The sequence below is a fragment of the Scyliorhinus torazame genome, chromosome 14 (genome assembly GCF_047496885.1).
Source record: "Scyliorhinus torazame isolate Kashiwa2021f chromosome 14, sScyTor2.1, whole genome shotgun sequence".
NCBI classification, from domain to species: domain Eukaryota; kingdom Metazoa; phylum Chordata; class Chondrichthyes; order Carcharhiniformes; family Scyliorhinidae; genus Scyliorhinus; species Scyliorhinus torazame.
Genome location: NC_092720.1, coordinates 47,720,317 through 47,740,862, shown reverse-complemented (window position 1 = coordinate 47,740,862; position 20,546 = coordinate 47,720,317). Strand labels below are relative to the sequence as shown.

The following is a 20,546-nucleotide window of genomic DNA, read 5'->3' as shown; positions in this document are numbered from 1 at the left end:
TGCTGATGGCCCACAGCGCCTCATGATGCCCACGCCTTGAGTTGCTAGATCTATTCTGAATCTATCCCATTTAGCACAATAGTAATGCCACATAATAAGATTGAGGGTATCCTTAATGTGAAGACGGGAATTCATCTCCATAAGGATTGTGTGGCGGTCACTCCTACCGATACAGTCATGGACAGATGTATCTGCGGCAGACATGTTACATAGAAGCATACATAGAAAATATAAGCAGGAGGAGGCCATTCAGCCCGACAAGCCTCTTCTGCCATTCATTATGATCATGGCTGTCATTAAGTTCATAACCCTGATCTGACCTTCTCCTCATATCCCTTGAATCCTTTAGCTCCAAGAGCTAGATCTAATTCCTTCTTGAAATTACACAATGTTTTGGCCTCAACTACTTTCTGCGGTAGTGAATTCCACAGATTCACCACTCTCAGTGTGAAGAAGTTTCTGCTCACCTCAGTCCTAAAACTAGGGGCTGTTTAGCACAGGGCTAAATTGCTGGCTTTGAAAGCAGACCAAGGCAGGCCAGCAGCACGGTTCAATTCCCGTATCAGCCTCCCCGAACAGGCGCCGGAATGTGGCGACTAGGGGCTTTTCACAGTAACCTCATTTGAAACCTACTTGTGACAATAAGCGATTTTCATTTCATTTCATAAAAGGTTTACCTCTTATCCTCAAATTATGACCCCTAGTTCTGGGCTCCCCCATCATAGGGAACATTCTTTCTGATTCTACCCTGTCTAATCCTGTTAGAATTTTATTAGTTTCTATGAGATCCCCTCTCACTCTTCTGAACTCCAATTAATATAATCCTAATCGACTTAGTCGCGCCATCCCAGTATAAACCTTGGCTACACTCCCTCCATAGCAAGTATCCATCTCTCTCAATTTACACTCATTCAAATAATAATCTGCCTTCCTATTTTTGCTACCAAAATGTATAACCTCATTTATCCATATTATGCATCTGCCATGCATATGCCCACTCACTCAGCCTGTCCAAATTCCGCTGAAGCATCTGCATTCTCCTCACAGCTCACCCTCCCACCCAACTTTGTATTCTGCAAATTTGGAGATAATACATTTAGTTCCCTTATCCAAATCATTAATATATAATGTGAACAGATCCCTGTGGTACCCCACCAGTCACTGTCTGCCACTCGGAAAAAGACCCATGTATTTCAATGTTTTACTTCCTGCCACTAACCAGCTTTCTATTCTATCGATCTCAAGGCACTACCCACAATCCCATGCCCTTTAACTTTACACAGTAATCTGCTGAGTGAGATCTTGTCGAAAACCTTCTGAAAGTCTAAATAAACAACTTCCACTGGTTCTCCCTAGTCAACTCTACTAGTTACATCTTGATATAATTCTAGTCGATTTGTCAAGAATGATTTCCCTTTCGTAAATCCATGCTGACTTTGCCTGATTATACCACTGCTTTCTAAATTCTGTGTTATAAAATCCTTGATAATTGACTCTAGCAACTTCCCTTGGTCTATAGTTCCCTGTTTTCTCTCAACCTCCCTTTTTGAATAGCGGCTGAGGATGTGGTCTTGTATGTTTTTCCCACCACCCTGTTACAGACCCAGTCTAGCAGTTATGTCCTTTAGGACTCGGCCAGCTCAGTCAGTAGTACTGTGAACGAGCCACTCTTGATAATGGACATTGAGGTCCCCTACCCAGACTACATTCTGTGCCCTTGCCACCTTCAGTGCTTCTTCCAAATGGTGTTCAACATGGAAGAGTACTGATTCATCAGATGACGGTGCATGGTACGTGGCAAGGTTTCTTTGCCCATGGGGTCCAGAGTTGATGATGAGAACTCCCAGGGCAAATCCCTCTCAAATGTATACACTGTCCCACCACTACCTCCGATGCTTGACAATTCTGTGAGATAGCTCTCCCAATTATGGTACAAACCCCCAGATGTTAGTAAGAAGGACTATGCAGGGTCAACAGGACTGGGTTTGCCGTTGTTGTTCCCAGTGCCTAGATCGATGCTGGGTAGCCCATTTTGTTTCTTTCTACACTTTGTAGCGGTTTTGGTACTACAGCGTGACTTCCTAGTCTATTTGAAAGTCAACCACATTGTTATGGATCTGGAGTCACATGTATGCCAGATCAGGTGAGGACTTCAGATTTCTTTCCCTAAAGGATACGAGTGCACAGCTGGGGTTTTTAGGATAATTGATAATGGTTTCATGGTTGTCATTGGACTTTTAATTCCAGATATTTTACTAGATTCAATTTTCACCAACAGCTGTAGCAGGATTTGAATCCGGTCTCCACAGTATTGCCCTGGGTCTGTGGATCACCAGTCCGGTGACAATATCGCTACGCCACCACTTCCCCTATACGGTTATGGAATTCCTGAATTTTCAGTAAAGGTATATAGTAATTTTTGAGTGCAGGTGCAATAAAAAATGCGAGTTCTTAAATATTATAAAATTAAGACTCAACAAAATTAGCACCCAACTCTGGCCTTTCCCAATGTAAAACACAGCAAAAGGCAGCTTGCAGAGTTAATTGTCTGTTCAGAAATTAGATTATAATTCAAAATTCCATTCAATATAGATGCAATAATCACATATACAATAGTTACAGGTATACCTTGCTCATCCAGGATTTACGCTTGCACATTGCTCTTCTTCGTTTTACAGTTTCCCATAACCTCCTCTGGCCTGTGAATACACAATGGATTGTGTCATTTTCGAAGGAGCAGCTTTCCATATAGTACAAAATGCTAAATAATGACAGAAACACTGATTTGGACACTAACGAGCATTTTTAGCATGGCCAATCCAACTAATTCGCCCATCTTTGGACTGTGGGAGGAAACCGGAGCACCTGGAAGGAAACCCCTATGGATTCCATTGATTTAAAATGTATTTTCAGCATTGCAAATTCATCTGGTCGAATGCAATAATGATAGAAAACCTATCTTTATCTCTCACATAATTTAGATCAGTAACCAATTGGCTACTGAAAATCAAGTGCTCCTTCTAAACATTTCTTCACACACCTTTTCCCTCTATTACATAAACGAACACTGAGCACTTTTTCAATGGTAAAATAAAAGACCTAAATTTATATACATCTTAACAGAAGTCACAGAACATAATGATTAATCAGACAATATGCAATAAGCAAGACCAAATTTGCACTGGGGTACTTAAGCACATCATGGCACCCTGATTTAAATATATAAATGAAGCTCTCGCTTGGGTTAATATCCCTGTAGAGACCAATAATGTTTTAAAAAGACAATTGAATTCCCAGTGACCGATTTGAAGGAATTGCACAAGACTTAAAGTTTAAAGACTTTTACCTAACAAACAAACTGTAAGCAACTTCAACTAAACATTATCTAGTAGGTAACTTGTCCTATAAACTACAGAAACAATAGCCCTTATTAATATCTTGACCCGACCGATAACCCAACATTGCAGGCATATAATTTACAGTGTCCTCGCCAAAGGATTATAGTCTTCATAGTAATAATAATATTTATTGTCACAAGTAGGTGTACATTAACAGTGCAGTGAAAAGGAAACAGTCCATAGTTGATCCCAGCTTCCACTGGTTAACAACTTCCCATTTCACTGATTCGTAACGTCAAGTTCCCATTGAAAGGTGTTTCCATCAGTTTTCAGAGAATTTCCAAGGCCAGCAGTAAGGTCCAGTCTGGTAAGTTCTCCACCTGCCCTTGCCAGGGTAACTATTCCAGAGTCTTAGAATGCCACTTCAACCAGACATCATTGTCACTCCAGCATTCTGCCTGGTGGTAGCCTTTTATTCTCCACCACACCAGCTGCATCCCTCTGTCTCTATGAGATTGTGCCTGTCTCTCTCTCTCTCTCTCCTTCTGATCAGAGGTCTGTCCACAGTCAACCCAGCTGATCTCATCTTTTATTTTCAGGTATAAACAGTTTATACTTTGCTCCCAGTCAGCCTCAACTTGAGCCCCCGTCGCCATTGTAACCAAGCCACACATGCTTCATGCCATTCAATTCATAACAGATTACATGACTCTCTTCATTCTTCCATTTTACATTAAATTAAAAAGACAGTCCAAAATATAACCACACCATCAAATCTCACATTTGTAACGCTTATTTTAAGTGGGAGCGTGACCGTCTTTTTCAAGACACACGCAAATGCACTAGTGATAATTTACCAAAATTCACTAGACTCTGGGGTGGTCCCAGCGGATTGGAAATTAGCAAACGTGACACCACTGTTTAAAAAAGGAGGTAGGCAGAAAGCGGGTAATTATAGGCCAGTGAGCTTAACTTCGGTAGTAGGGAAGATGCTGGAATCTGTCATCAATGAAGAAATAGCGAGGCATCTGGATGGAAATTGTCCCATTGGACAGACGCAGCATGGGTTCATAAAGGGCAGGTTGTGCCTAACTAATTTAGTGGAATTTTTTGAGGACATTAACAGTGCGGTAGATAACGGGGAGCCAATGGATGTGGTATATCTGGATTTCCAGAAAGCCTTTGACAAGGTGCCACACAAAAGGTTGTTGCATAAGATAAAGATGCATGGCATTAAGGGGAAAGTAGTAGCATGGATAGAGGATTGGTTAATTAATAGAAAGCAAAGTGTGGGGATTAATGGGTGTTTCTCTGGTTGGCAATCAGTAGCTAGTGGTGTCCCTCAGGGATCAGTGTTGGGCCCACAACTGTTCACAATTTACATAGATGATTTGGAGTTGGGGACCAAGGGCAATGTGTCCAAGTTTGCAGACGACACTAAGATAAGTGGTAAAGCAAAAAGTGCAGAGGATACTGGAAGTCTGCAGAGGGATTTGGATAGGCTAAGTGAATGGGCTAGGGTCTGGCAGATGAAATACAATGTTGACAAATGTGAGGTTATCCATTTTGGTAGGAATAACAGCAAAAGGGATTATTATTTAAATGATAAAATATTAAAACATGCTGCTGTGCAGAGAGACCTGGGTGTGCTAGTGCATGAGTCGCAGAAAGTTGGTTTTCAGGTGCAACAGGTGAATAAGAAGGCGAATGGAATTTTGTCCTTCATTGCTAGAGGGATGGAGTTTAAGACTAGGGAGGTTATGCTGCAATTGTATAAGGTGTTAGTGAGGCCACACCTGGAGTATTGTGTTCAGTTTTGGTCTCCTTGCTTGAGAAAGGACGTACTGGCACTGGAGGGTGTGCAGAGGAGATTCACTAGGTTAATCCCAGAGCTGAAGGGGTTGGATTACGAGGAGAGGTTGAGTAGACTGGGACTGTACTCATTGGAATTTAGAAGGATGAGGGGGGATCTTATAGAAACATATAAGATTATGAAGGGAATAGATAGGATAGATACGGGCAGGTTGTTTCCACTGGCGGGTGAAAGCAGAACTAGAGGGCATAGCCTCAAAATAAGGGGAAGTAGATTTAGGACTGAGTTTAGGAGGAACTTCTTCACCCAAAGGGTTGTGAATCTATGGAATTCCTTGCCCACTGAAGCAGTAGAGGCTCCTTCATTAAATGTTTTTAAGATAAAGATAGATAGTTTTTTGAAGAATAAAGGGATTAAGGGTTATGGTGTTCGGGCCGGAAAGTGGAGCTGAGTCCACAAAAGATCAGCCATGATCTCATTGAATGGTGGAGCAGGCTCGAGGGGCCAGATGGCCTACGCCTGCTCCTAGTTCTTATGTTCTTATGTCTCTAAATTGTGGCAGAAGCTGGTAAGTTTAGCAATTTTCTTCTTACTTACCAATCAATATCAGCACCTCTATTTTAGATCTTTGTCTACATTATAACAAGAGTAATTCATTAGCTGTGATTCAATTTTGGATGTTTTGAAGTTGTGAAAGGCAACAGAAATACAACAAGAAACATTTCCTTTCAAATTGGACAAATGTGGGTCCATTACAAGTAGAGTTAGGAGAATCTAAAATGGGAAATAGAGAAATAGCAAAGAAATGTCACAAACCATACTGATGTTATCTGTGAGGGTATCCCAACTTGGAACACCTCTTTCATGGGGGTGTATAGTTTTGTTTTTGAAATGGTGTGAGGAGCCATGTGAAACTTCAGTGAGAATAAGCAGCCCAGTCATCGTGTAAAAAGTATTAAAAACAATTCATTAAATTAAAGCAAAGACAATTACACACAAACAGGACTACACTAATCTAACACAATTAAGTACATGAATTACTAAACATACACAGTTTATGTAGAATGTACCCAGTGTTCCGAAATATATCTACGAGCCCCAACTCCTTATTAGCATGTGTATACCTCATTGATCTCCCAATCGTCTAGGTAAGCTGTCTTTACTAATAAGCAATTCACATCTGGGGCGTCATTCTCCGCCGGCGGGAGTCTCCGTTTTGCCGGCGCCCGGGGGTTTCCCGACGGCGTGGGGCTGCCCCACAATGGGAAACCCCATTGACCGACTCCCGCCGGCCGGTCGGGGCAGCAATGTGGCGGGGCGGGTAGAAGAATTTCGCCCCTGATTCTATCTAAATGCCTTTTAATCTCATCTGGCCTTTTGAATACTGGCTACTTCTGTCACAAGGCACATTTCTTTCTACCTGTTGCTGGGCAGGTCGCATCCTATTATATATCTTGTTACTGCTGTTATTAGGCAAATCAATGACAGAAGCTAAATGATTACTTTGTGTTCATCTTCACTGAGGAAGATATAGGAATCTCCCAGAATTTGATATCCAAGGGACTAGGTAAAATTAAGACTTAATAGAAATTAGTGTAACTAAGATGGTTCTTTTGATGAAATTAATGGGACTGAAGTCTGATAAGTCCCTGGAACCTGATATGTTGCATCCTAGAATGTTTAAAGTAGCAATTCTAGAGATAGTGGATACATAGGTGATCATCTTCCGAACTTCTACAGATTCTGGAACAATTCCTGCAGGTTGGAAGGTAGCAAATGTCAAGTCACTATTTAAGAAGACTGGAAGAGAGAAAACAGGGAACTACAGACCTGTTAGCCTTACATTGTGTAGTAGGGAAAATGCTCTAAACTATTATAAAGGAAATGATAAATGTACACTTGGAAAACGATGATCTGATTGGGCACTGTCAACATGGATTTATGAATAGGAAATCATGTTTGATGAACCTGTTGGGAGTTTTTTGTAACAGAATTGATAAAAGGGTGTTTGTGGACATAGTGCACTTGGATTTTCAGAAGGCTTTTGATAAAGTACACCACAGGAGGTGAGTTAGAAAAGTTAAAGCATGTGGGTTAGGTGGCAATATATCGGCATGGATAAAGGATTGGCTCACAGATGTAAAAAGAGAATAGGAATAAACAGGTAATTTTCGTATTGGTAGGCTATGGACGAGTGTGGTACCGCAAGGATTAGTTTTTAGGCCTCAGCTGTTCACAATATATATCACTGATTTGGATGTGGGGACCAAATATAATATTCCCAAGTTCGCGGATGCCACAAAGCTGGGTGGGAATATGTGTTGTGAGAAAGATGCAAAGTGGCTTCAAGGGGATTTGAACAGACTTAGTGAGTGGGCAAGAAAATGGAATATCATGTGGAAAAATGTGAGCTTATTTACTTTGGTAGGAGGAATAGATGTGCAAAGCATTTTTAAAATGGTGAGGGAGAAAAAAGAAGAAATGAGCAAAGAAGGCTCACCAGGGGCAGCACGGTAGCATACTTGTTAGCACAGGTTCAATTCCCGGCTTGGGTCACTGTCTCTGCGGAGAACTGGGCCTGTTTTCTCAAGAGTTTTGAATAATGAGAGGTGATCTCACTGAAAGCTACAAAATAATTAAACATAGATACACAGGGGCCGGGATTCTCCCTTCTGGGGACTAAGTCCCCACGCCGACGGGAAAATTGGCGGCAACCACTTCAGCGTCAACAGCCCCCGAAAGTGTGGAATTCTCCGTACATTCGGGGGCGAGGTGGACGCCGGAGGGGTTGGCGCCGCTCCAGCCGGCGGCGAAGGGACGGCGCGAGTTTGCGCATGCGCCGAAGGGCCAACGTGGTTCCACGCATGCGCAAACCGGCCGGCGTATTTTGGCGCATGGGTTCTCTTCTCCGCGCCGGCCATGGTGGAGCCTTCCAGGGGCCGTGCGGAAGGAAGAAATGCCTCCACGGAACAAGCCCACTTGCAGATTGGTGGGCCCCGATCGCGGGCCAGGCCACCGAGGGGGCCCCCCCGGGGACGGATCCCCCCCACCCCACTCCCCGAGGACGGCCCCCGCTGACTTACCTGCTAGGTCCCGCCAGTACGTGAGTTGAGCTCACACCGGCGGGACTAGCCAATAATGGACGGCCGCATGGCCATCGGGGCCCGGAGAATCACCGGGGGGGGGGGGGGGTGGCGCTGCCAACGGCTCCCGACTGGAGTGTCGGGAATCCTGCCCCCGCCCGAAAAACGGCGCCGGAGAATAGGGCAGACGGCATTGGGGCAGGATTCGCGCCGCCCCCCGGGGATTCTCCAACCCGGCGGGAGGTCAGAGAATCCCGCCATGGGTATATGTAGCTGACATGTTTGCCCTGGTTGGAGAATCTAGAGCTGGGACAAAATTTCAAAACAAGGGGGAAGCCACTTCTGGCCAAGATAAGAATCATAGAATTTACAGTGCAGATGGAGGCCATTCGGCCCATCGAGTCTGCACTGGCCCTTACAAAGAGCACCCTACTCAAGCCCACGTATCTACCCTATCCCCGTAACCTAGGAACCCTCACTTAACCTTTTTTGGCAATTTTTCATGGCCAATCCGCCTAACCTGCACATCTTTGGACTGTGGGAGGAAACCAGAGCACCCGGAGGAAACCCACGCAGACATGGGGAGAACGTGCAGACTCCGCACAGACAGTGACCCAGCTGGAAATCGAACCTGGGACCCTGGAGCTGTGAGGCAATTGTGCTAACCACCAGAAGAATATTTTTTTACATCAAGGGTTGTGAATCTTTGGAATTCTCTATCCCGGAGGGCTGTGAAAGTTCAGTCATTGAGTATGTTGAAAGCAGAGATTGACAGATTTCTAAATACCAATGGCATAAAGGGATATGGGGATAGTGTGGCAAAAGGCATTCAGCCATGATCGTATTAAATGACGGAACAGGCTTGATGGGTTGAATCGCCTGTGTTCCTACGCTATTGGTCCCCAATCTATTTCCTCAGGGTCTGGCCGAGGATCATAATATCCTTCACAGATCCAGGCTAAATAAAACTGGAATTTGACCATGTGGGATTACCAAATCCTTTCAGTGCATATTTCTCTCAAAATTGGGTAAATAACAGGACTTTTGCATAAACAGTCTTTTATAGATATTCATATAAATTTGTATCTGGACAATCAGTTCATTCTTGGAGTTGTTTCTCCAGCCATAACTACAGAAACTACAAAATAATCCCTAGTACTTAAACAATCAAATGTCTGTGAATCTTTCATTAAAGAAAAAAGGTTCAAATTATTCCACAGAATGCTGACAAACAGGTGCTCTCAGATGATCTAGTTTTCAAAGGGCTGTACTTTCCATGACCAAATAAAAATTAATATTTTGTGCAAACCGCACATGTCCTGACTTATTCCAGATCAGTCAGTCAATTTAACTTTGCTCGCTGTTAACTAACCACCAGGTGCTCATTTTGAAATTAACGAAGATTCTGTTTAAAATTCTTTTTTTAATATATAAATTTAAAGTACCCAATTTTTTTTCCCAATTAAGGGGCAATTTAGTGTGGCCAATTCACCTAAAAAATCGAAGGGAACTTCACTGGAACATTAGCAAACAAGTCACCTATTAGGATAGATGACCAAATTACCAGGGGTAAGTTTAAATGCACATTTCAAAAGAGGAAAGAGAGCAGGGAAGCAGAGAGGCTTGGAGGGAATGGGGAATTCCAGACCTTAGGGCACAGGTAGCTTAAAGCCACTAATGATGGAATAATGGGGATGCAGGAGAGGTCAGAATTCGATGAATGCAGTGATCTTGGAGGGTTGAAGGGCGAGAGGAGGTAAGAAAGATTGGGACGGGTTGCAAACATGTCAGGATTTGAAAACAAGGATGAGAATGTTATACTTAAAGCTTTGCCAAACTTGGACTAAACATAGGTCAGCAAGCACGGAATTGGAGCTAGGGTATGAGAAGCAGAGTTTTGGATGCGTTTAACTTAATGGAGGGTGGAAGTTGAGAGGTCAGCCAGGAGAACATTGTAGGCAACAAATGCATGGGTAATGGTTTCAGCAGACGATGGGCTGCAGCAAGAGCAAAAACAGGGAATATTACGGAGGTGGAAGTCAGCAGTGTCATGTGAGAGTACCTTTAAGAAATGGGTGTTTATAAATGAGTGTGTATATAAATATCTGTAGTGAGAGTACCTTTAAGAAATGGGTGTTTACTACTGCAGTGATGTCAGAGAGTGGGTGGAGCTGGACTGTGTCAGCTTTTTACTTTCGTTTTAGGCGGTTTGCTGCAGGGTGTGGTTTAGTTTGGTTTTCAGTGTTGGAGCTGAAGCCAGACCAAGCAGCTGTACTGCTGTTCTCTCTGCCATCAAAATACTATCTCTTGATCATTTGGTGAATTCCGAATTATAAATGATTTCAGTAGTGAATGTAAACCTAATATGCTTCTGTTAAATGGTGTTTCTTTTGTATGGATGTTAAAAGGAAAGCTTAAAGGATTACTGAGTGTTGTATTCTTTGGGGGTTGTATTTGAATTAATGGTTGCTAAGATGTTCACTGTATGTTTTAAAAAGCTTAACTGGAGTTCATAGAATAAATATTGTTTTGCTTTAAAAAATACTTTTCCATTTCTGCTGTACCACACCTGTAGAGTGGGCCGTGTGCTCCCCATACCACAATCTATTAAAAGTTGTGGGTCAGGTGAACTCCATGATACTCTTTGGGGTTCTCTAAACCCTGCCCATAACAGCAGTCTTGGGAATGGACCGACTATGTGGTCAGAGGTTCATCTCATGGCAATATAGGCATCCTATGCAACCTTATTCTACCTTTTGATAAGTTTGTATACACAGTGATGTACTGACAATGACTGCCTGTTGCATCAAGAAATATATCTGCATTCCCGGATAGATCTGTAATAAAGCAGTCATTACTTTTTAAAACTTTGAATACTTTTATATAACCCTGTGGGATTGTTTTGGTATTTATTACAAGTCCTACTAGAGAAAGGAAGATAAAAAGTACTGCAAAGAATAACACTTACCAGGACGGCCCATTCCGATTTTCTCAAGGTCCTCATTTTTCACATAGTCAAAGTGGGAGAGCCGAGTAACATTCAGGTCATCGCGGATGCGGAGGAAATACTGCTGCAACTGTACCTCAGTGAGAAGTTCAAGAAGCCACTCTGTTCCCTCATCTGACTGCATGCTCCCACTGAGCTTCTAGAAGAGAAAGAAGCACACAACGGCATTAAAACCTAACTGAATAGATAGTGAGAAACAACAAAATGCCAGAGAATTACAAGAAATGTTTACAAAGTCAAAACATTGGATTTGCCAAATTTGCATTGGTCATAAAAGTGTGGTTTGAATGCTGCAGGGAATGTATTCCCATGAAGAATACTAGGCTTCCTCTATTACTCCATTTAATTTAAATTTTGAATTCTTGTACTTTTTAAGGCCCGGAACACTAGTGAGGAGAATAGAACCATTTTACACTTGGTACCCATTGCCAATTGGATAGATGCAGAATAAAGTTTCTATTATAACTCTGAGCAATTAGTACCAGTGTGACATTTCCATTTCCAATTCATTGTGTATGAGGAACTACTAACAGTTTTAAATAATGGAAAGTTTTTGCAGTCAATTTGCTCAGTAGAATTGACTTAAGGCTGCCCAGAATCATGTCACAGTAGACTTTGAAAGATTGCAGAGAAAGGTGACTATCATCTGACCCATTCAACTGAGCTGAGTTTGGACCCAAGTTGAGTGTTTCTACACATTGCGCCATCAAGTGCTTCAAATTTTACTGTGTATTTTGAGGTATTGTAAAATACCCCTTTATATTTATTATATTTTACTCCCTCATCCGCTGCTTGTATACGAGTTGTGAGTCCAATAACAGACTTGTTCATCTAAAATCGGAGATGATTGCAGCCTGGTTGAAGTGGTCTTTTTGCATTCCTTGGTGCTGATCCATGCACTGAGCAACCACATGCTGATTAACAAAAAATTTGTCAGTTTTCTGCTGAATTTCATTCTTCAAGTTAGTGCTTCAAATTACATGGCTCTACTGAGTTAGAAGTCCTCCAGCACTTCGGTCAAGTGTCCATTTCTTGTGTGAACCTACAAGTAAGCGTTAAACGTTGGAATCTATCAGGGCCACACGGCTACACCGAATCTTGCCAAAACCTAACATCTGGACTCCACAGGCATAGCAAAGGAGTACAGGAAACTGGTTATTTGTTTCTTACTCCTCCTGCTCACTCAGACCTTCCACAGATAGCCAGGATTTATTTTGGACAATTAAAATCAGTATTCCCTCACCAGCTCAGCAGCAAAAAAACAAAACCAGAAATTCCCTCAATGCAATTTGTCCTTATCCTGAATCTATCAAAGCTGTTTTTTTTAATTCATTTTAATTGAAAGACACCTAGCAAAGATATAATTTTTAAGTTTGTATTCATCCACACATTATACCAATATCATGCTCAAAGTCCATAAGACCATAAGAAATAGGAGCAGAATTAGGTCACTCGGCCCATCGAGTCTGCTCCGCCATTCAATCATGGCTGATATTTTTCTCAACCCCATTCTCCTGCCTTCTCTCCATAACCCCTGATCCCCTTATTGATCAAAAACCTATCTACCTCTGTTTTGAAGATACTCAAGTCATTTGGCCTCCACAGCCTTCTGCGGCAAAGAGTTCCACAGATTCACCACCCTCTGGCTGAAGAAATTCCTCCTCATCTTTATTTTAAAGGATCGTCCCTTTAGTCTGAGATTGTGTCCTCTGCTTCTAGTTTTTCCTACAAGTGGAAACATTCTCCCAACATCCACTCTATCCAGGCCATGCAGTATCCTGTAAGTTTTAATAAGATCCCACCCCCCCCCCCCCCCCATCCTTCTAAACTCCAATGAGTACAGACCCAGAGTCCTCAACCGTTCCTCATAAGACAAGCTCTTCATTCCAGGGATCATTCTTGTGAACCTCCTCTGGACCCGTTCCAAGGCCAGCACATCCTTCCTTAGATATGGGGCCAAAGACTGCTCACAATTCTCCAAATGGGATCTGACCAGAGTCTTAGATAGCCTCAGAAGTACATTCTTGCTCTTGTATTCTAGCCCTATCGACATGAATGCTAACATTGCATTTGCCTTCCTAACTGCCGACTGAACCTGCACGTTAACCTTAAGAGAATCGTGAACAAGGACTCAAGTCCCTTTGTGCTTCTGATTTCCTAAGCTTCCCATTTAGAAAATAGTCTATTGCCTCCATTTCTCATTCCAAAGTGCATAACCTCATACTTTTACACATTGTATTCCATCTGCCACTTCTTTGCCCACTCTCCTAGCCTGTCCAAGTCCTTCTGCAGCCTGCCTGCTTCCTCAATACTACCTTCCCCTCTACAGATCTTTGTATCCTCTGCAAACTTAGCAACAATGCCTTCAGTTCCTTCCTCCAGATCATTAATGTATATTGTGAAAAGTTGTGGTCCCAGCATCGAACCCTGAAGTACACCACTAGTCACCAGCTGCTATCCTGAAAAAGACGCCTTCATCTCCACTCTCTGCCTTCTGCCAGTCAGCCAATCCTCTATCCAAGCCAGGATCTTACCCTTGACACTATGGGCTCTTAACTTATTTAACAGTCTCCTATGCAACACCTTGTCAAAGACCTTCTGGAAATCTAAATAAATCACGTTCACTGGTTCTCCATTGTCTAACTTCCTTGTGACATCCTCAAAGAACTCTTAACAGATTTGTCAGATATGACCACCACTTGACAAAGCCGTGCTGACTCAGTCCTATTTTATCATGCAGCTCCAAGTACTCCGCGACATATCTTTAATAATGGATTCTAAAATCTTACCAATGACCGAAACCAGGCTAACCGGCCTATAATTTTCTGTCTTCTGCCTCCCTCCCTTCTTAAACAGTGGTACTACATTAGCCACTTTCCAGTCCTCTGGGACCCTTCTTGCCTCCAGTGATTCCTGAAAGATCATCACCAATGCTTCCACAATCTCCTGAGCTACCTCTTTTAGAACCCTGGGATGTAGTCCATCTGGTCCAGGTGATTACCCACCTTCAGACTTTTCTGTTTTCCAGAAACCTCTCCTTAGTAATGGTCACTGCACTCACCTCTGCCCCCTGGTTCTCCTGGAGCTCTGGCATCCCACTGGTGTCTCCACCACCATGAAGACTGATGCAAAGTAACTATTCAGTTTGTCTGCCATTTCTTTGTTTCCTATTATTACTTCTCCAGCCACATTTTCCAGTGGTCCAATGTCTATTGTTGCCTCTCTCTTACCTTTTATATATTGAAAAAAACTCTTCCTATCTTTGTTATATGGCTAGCTAACTTACACTCATATTTCATCTTCTCCCTCTTTATTGCTTTATTAGTTGTCCTCTGCTCGCTTTTAAAGGCTTCCCAATCCTCTGGCTTCCCACTAATCCTTTGTATACTTTTTCTTTAGCTTTTATGCTGTCCCTGACTTCCCTCGTCAACCATGGATGCTTTAGCATGTTTCCTCCTCCTTGGGATGAATTTCTGTTGTGCCTCCCGAATATCCCCCAAAATTCCTGCCATGGCTGTTCCACTGTCTTCCCTGCTAGGCTTCTTTTCCAATCAACTCTGGCCAGCTCCTCCCTCATATCTTTGTAGTTACCCTTATTTAATTGTAATACCGTTACATCTGATTGCAGCTTCTCCCTCTCAAACTGCAGTGTAAATTCTATCATATTGTGGTCACTGCTCCCTAAGGGTTCCTTCACCTTAAGTTCCCTAATCAAGTCTGCCTCATTACACATCACAAAATCCAGAATTGCCTGTTTCCTAGTAGGCTCTGTCACAAGCTGCTCCCAAAAAACCCATCTCTTAGACATTCCACAAATTCCTTTTCTTGGGATCCACTACCAACCTGATTTTCCCAGTCCACCTGCACATTCAAGTCCCCCATGATTATTGTAATATTGCCTTTTTTACATGCCCTTTCTATCTCCTGATTTATTTTCTGCCCCACCTCCTGACTACTGCTCGGGGGCCTGTACATAACTCCCAGCAGGATCTTTTTACCTTTGCGATTCCTCAACTCTACCCACAGAGATTCTGTGCCTTCTGAACCTATATCGCTCCTTGCTATCGATTTAACTTCATTCCTTACAAACAATGCAACCCCGCCCCCTTTGTCCATCTGCCTGTCCTTTCGATAGGACATATATCCTTGTATATTTAGATCCCAGCCCCGATCCCCTTGCAGCCACGTCTCTGTGATGCTCACAATGTCGTACCGGACAATTTCAATGTGCGTAACAAGCTCATTTACCTTGTTCCGTATACTGTGCGCATTTATGTACAACACCCTCAATCCTGCATTGACCACCTCCTTTCTCACACTTGTCACCTTTTTTGCTCTGCCTGAGGGTGATGTTGTTCTTTTATTTTGGTTCTCTATTTCCCCCTCAGTTATTACACCTTCTAAGTTCACATTCAGGTTCCCACCCCTCTGCCATACTAGCTTAAATCCTCCTGAGTAAATTTAGTTAATCTCCCAGCCAGGATATTAGTACCCCTCCTGTTTAGATGTAACCCGTCTTTCTTGTACAGGTCCCAGCTGCCCTGGAAGAGATCCCAATGTCCAAAAATCTGACACCCCCCCCCCCCCTACACCACCAGTTTAGCCACATGTTTATTTTGCAGTCATTTTAAGCATGGTAACAATAGTTTTGAACTTACTCCGATACAATAAAAATTGAACTCAAACTAATGGAAAAATTGAACTCAAACTAATATAATCATCCAAAACCTTTGCATATCTAACTGCCCACAACCATTTGCCTTGTGGGGCATGCCAAGACATGCAACTCATTCTAATTTTACATTATCCAGCTGTATGAATTTGCCTAAGAATTCAACGCATTAAAGGAGTCTCGAAACCTGCTGTACAAAACCTACAGTTAATTTGCTTAGTGCAAGCTGAGCACAAAAGGAGGTTAAGAATTTTCATTGAACATGTCCCAAATCACAACTTGCTTCCAACCTCCCACTGTTCAGAGAACACAGAACCAAGGACCTTGGATCCACACTTCTTTTGGCTGTTACAGTTAGAAATGTTTCATTGTGGAAAACAAGCCAAAGTTATGACTAACACATTTTTCCATTTGTTGGTGTTGGCACAAATGGTACAAGCTACATGTTTTCTGCCATGTTGCAGAGTGTTTCTTTTTCTTTCAATATATTTTGAAAGAGTTATTTTCTTTTCTCCATGTAAAGGCCATTCATTACCACACATCCTGCCGCCGCCAAAAGGGATTCACTGTCTGGGCCACAGACAAAGTCACAAGAAGTAATACTCTGATTCACGTGTGGTAATCAGAGAAATTGCTTCCCTAAGGCACAACCATGAGAGAAAAAAACATAGTCACCTTTGCCAGCTTGTCAACAAACGAAAACATCTGCTGATCAATCCATTAGAATTGTAGGATAAAGTGGACTGAATGATTAGGAAAGTAAAGTACAGAAAATCAGAGTGAGGGGAAATGCAACAGCTATGCCACTGAATGAAAAGTAAAATATGGTGCAGGTTGGAAGAGCAAATTATGATGCAGGTTGGAAGACTGAAATAAAAAATGGCCATCTCCATTGATGCTGCCAGACCAGCTGAGTATTTCCAGCACTTGCTTGTTTTAAGTTATTGTTGAAGTCCAACTTCTCTGACCTGAATTTATCAACATCATTCCACTGCACTGCATCTTCTTGTCTATTAAAGTCAAATAATAGGTTCTAGCAAATTTACCATTTACCTTCACTGTATTAATTTTTGGCAGTTTGCTGTATTCAGACAGACCCTGAAAAAAGTGGATAAAATAATTCCAATGAAAGTGAACATATATAAAGAAAGGTAAAGTAACGTAGAGAGCGCAGCAGCAAACACAAATAAAATTATTTTGAGAGTTCTGGGGCAGGATTCACCGCAATCGGCGAATTGGTCCGATGCCGGCGCCAAGAACGGCGCGAACCACTCCAGCGTCGAGCCAACCGGATGTTGCTAGGCCGGCGCCGGAGGGGTTGCCGCCACGCCAGCTGGCGCTGAAGGGACTGTGCGAGTTAGCGCATGCGCAGAACCGCCAGCGTGGTTTAGCGCATGTGCAAAATCGCCGGAGTATTCTGCCGCATGCAGAGCCCTACAGGGGCCGGCATGGAAGGAGTGCGCCCACGGCTCAAGCCCTCCTGCAGATCGGTGGGCCCCGATCGCGGGCCAGGCCACCGTGGCCCCCCCCCCCCCCCCCCCGGGGCCGGGTCGGCCCCGCGCCCCCCCCCCGAGGACCGCACCAGCCGGCCTACCAGCCCAGGTCGCGCCGTGTGGGACCATGTCCAATCCACGACGGCGGGACTGGCAAGAAACCGACGGCCGCTCGGCCCATCGGTGCCTGGAGAATTGCCAGGGGGGCCATTGCCATCAGCCCCCAACCGGTGTGGTGAGATCCCCACCCCCACCCGAAAACCGGCGCCGGAGAATACGGCAGCCAGCAGCGGAGCAGCGGGGCGGGATTCGCGCCGCTCCCCGAGGATTCTCTGACCCAGCGGAGGACCGAGAATCCCGCCCCAGATTCTTGACTTCAGAAAATCAGCTTTTTATTTTTCCATTCAAGAATTTTTTTTTTCATTCATAGGATGTGGGCATCATTGGCTCGGCCAACACTTATTGCCCATCCCTAATTGCAATTGAGAAGGTGGTGGTGAGATGCCTTTTTGAACTACTGGAGTTGCTGTGGTGTCCGTGCACAAATAGTGCTGTTAGGGAGGGAGTTCCGGGATTTTGACCCAGCGATAGTGAAGGAACAGCAATATATTTCGAAGTCAGGATGGTGAGTCACTTGGATGGGAACACATAGTTGGTGGCATTTCCATGTGTCTGCTGCCCTTGCCCTTCTAGATGGTAATGGTTGTGGGTTTGGAAGGTGCTGTCGAAGGAGTTCCTGCAGTGCATCCATCTTGTAGATAGTACACACTGCTATCACTGTTCTGTGGCAGAGAGAGTGAATGTTTGTCGAAAGGGTGCCTGTCAAGTAGGTTACTTTATCCTGGATGGTGTCAAGCTTTTGAATGTTGTTGGAGCTGCTACTTTCCAGACAAGTGGAATGTATTCCACCACAATCCTGACTTGAACCTTGTGGCTTTGGAGAGTCAGGAGGTGAGTTACATGGCGCAGGATTTCTAGCCTATGACTTGCACTTATAGCCACAGTATTTTATGGCTAATCCAGTTCAGTTTCTGGTCAATAAAAATGCCTATTCAGTGAGGGCAATGCAATTGAATGTCAAACCTCTCCATAATCAATTCAAATTTGTGGCTGGCTAGCTGGCAGCAACAGGGAATAGGAGACAAATAAAAGCAGCAAGTGCTGAAAAAGCTCAGCAGATCTGGCAGCATTTGTGGAGAGAAAAACAGAGATAATGTTTTGAGTCCAATATGACTTCTTTTGAACTGAACGGAGGTAGAAATGTGATGGGTTTTATGCTGTTCAACAGGTGGAGGGTCGGGTGGAACAAGGATTGGTTAAAGGGTGGCGGATTTGAATACAAAAGATATTCAAGGAAGTACAACCTGCATGCAGTTAATAAAATAATAATAATCTTTATTATTTGTCCCTTCTCATAAGCTTTAATAACTGTCCCAGCAGTGAGTGGAGACTGTTACGTCCAAATGTAATGACAGGCTCTGTCAAGGCAGCCTAATGTCTCAAAACCATCTGCCAAGGCAGCTCAATTACTCAAAAACAAGGCTTTCATCCATTTGCCACAGTCACGCTTTCACCTGCAGTTAGTTGGTTGAATCTTGCACAAAGGATTACTGAGGGTTTTTTTAATTGCTTTTTTTAATCCCTTTTGATTTTCTTTGCAGCTGAGAGGATACAAAAAAAATTCCATGCTGTAAATCAGAAGATGGAGAGGAGAATGCAGCTAGGTAAAATTATGATCACTTAAGCAGTATTTAACAAACAGATGGAGCTGCGAGGTTGGGTCCAGATAGACTTCATCCTAGGGTTTTAATGAAGTGCCTACTGAGGTAGCAGATACATTTGTGTTAATCTTGCAAAATTCGCTAGATTCTGGAAAGGTTCCATCAAACCGGAAAGTAGCAACCATAACCTCACAATTCAAGAGGGGGGCAGAAAATAGGAAACTAGAAGTGAGTTAGCTTGATGTCTGTCATGCGGAAGGTGCTAGAATTGATCATTAAAGTTATAGCTAAGCACTTAGTAAAACCCATGGTAATTGGGAAGAGCCAGCATGGTGTTATCAAAGGGAAATTATGTTTAATCAATTTCTGAGAGTTCTTTGAAGGAAGAACATGAACTGTGGATGGAGGAAAGCCTGTCGGCATACTCTCCTTGGATTTCCAGAAGGTGTCACCTCAAAGATTAGTATGGAAAATAAAAGCTCATGGTGTGGGGGTAACATATTAGCCTGGATAGAAGATTGGCTGGCAGAAAACAGTCTTTGTCTGATTGGCACCATATGACAAGTGGAATCCTGCAGGAATCTGTGCTGAGGCCTCTACTTTTTACAATTTACGTCAGTGACTTAGATGAGGGAGCATGGTAACTGGTGGATACAGATAGGTTGAGAGAATGGGGAAAAGTCTGGCAGATGGAGTATAATGTGGGAAAATGTAAAATTGTTCACTTTGGCAGGAAGAATAAAAATGCAGAGTATTACCTAAACAGATCATGGTTTTAGAATTCTGAGATGGAGATGTAGACAAGTGTTCTTGTGCATAAGTCACTAAAAGTTAGCATATAGATACAGCATGGAATTAAGAAAGCTAATGTTATGCTATCCTTTACAACAGATAATGGTTTAAGAATTCTGAGATAGAGACGTAGATAGGTGTTCTTGTGCATAAGTCACTAAAAGTTAGCATATAAATACAGCATGGAATTAAGATGGCTAATGTTATGCTATCCTTTACAACAAGAGGAGCTTGAACATAAAGGTAAGGATGCCATGCTTCAGTTATACAGGGCATTGGTGAGACCACATCTCGAATGGTGTGTGCAATTTTGGTCTCTTTATTTAAGAAAGGATGTAAATACATTGGAGGCGGTTCAAAGATGGTTGACTAGCCTGATAACTCGAATGAGCAGGTTGGCTTATGAGGATAGGTTGAAAAAGCCAAGCTTGTTTCCACTGGAGTTTAGAAGAGTGAGGGGTAACTTGATTGAAATATATAAGATGGTGTTAACAAGATGGACCTGAAAATGGTGTTTCCTCTTGTGGGTAAGTCCAGAACTGGGGCACCGTTTTAAAATTCGGGGCCCATCGTCCTTATAGGACAGAGATGAGAATTTATTTTCTCAGAGGGTTGAGCGACTTTGGA

The 20,546-nt window shown here is 43.1% G+C and overlaps 1 protein-coding gene across 15 annotated transcripts in view; it reads right to left on the bottom strand.

The window, feature by feature from the left end:
* Positions 1-20,546, bottom strand: part of tnk2b (tyrosine kinase, non-receptor, 2b) — a 543,428-nt gene that overhangs the window by 147,648 nt on the left and 375,234 nt on the right. For all 15 annotated transcript variants that reach the window (XM_072474109.1, XM_072474118.1, XM_072474119.1 and 12 more), the window contains 2 exons: positions 11,203-11,380; positions 2,629-2,699 (listed from right to left, as the gene is read on the bottom strand). In XM_072474109.1, coding sequence (XP_072330210.1) covers positions 2,629-2,699; positions 11,203-11,380 — 249 coding nt within the window. The remainder of the gene's footprint in view (positions 1-2,628; positions 2,700-11,202; positions 11,381-20,546) is intronic.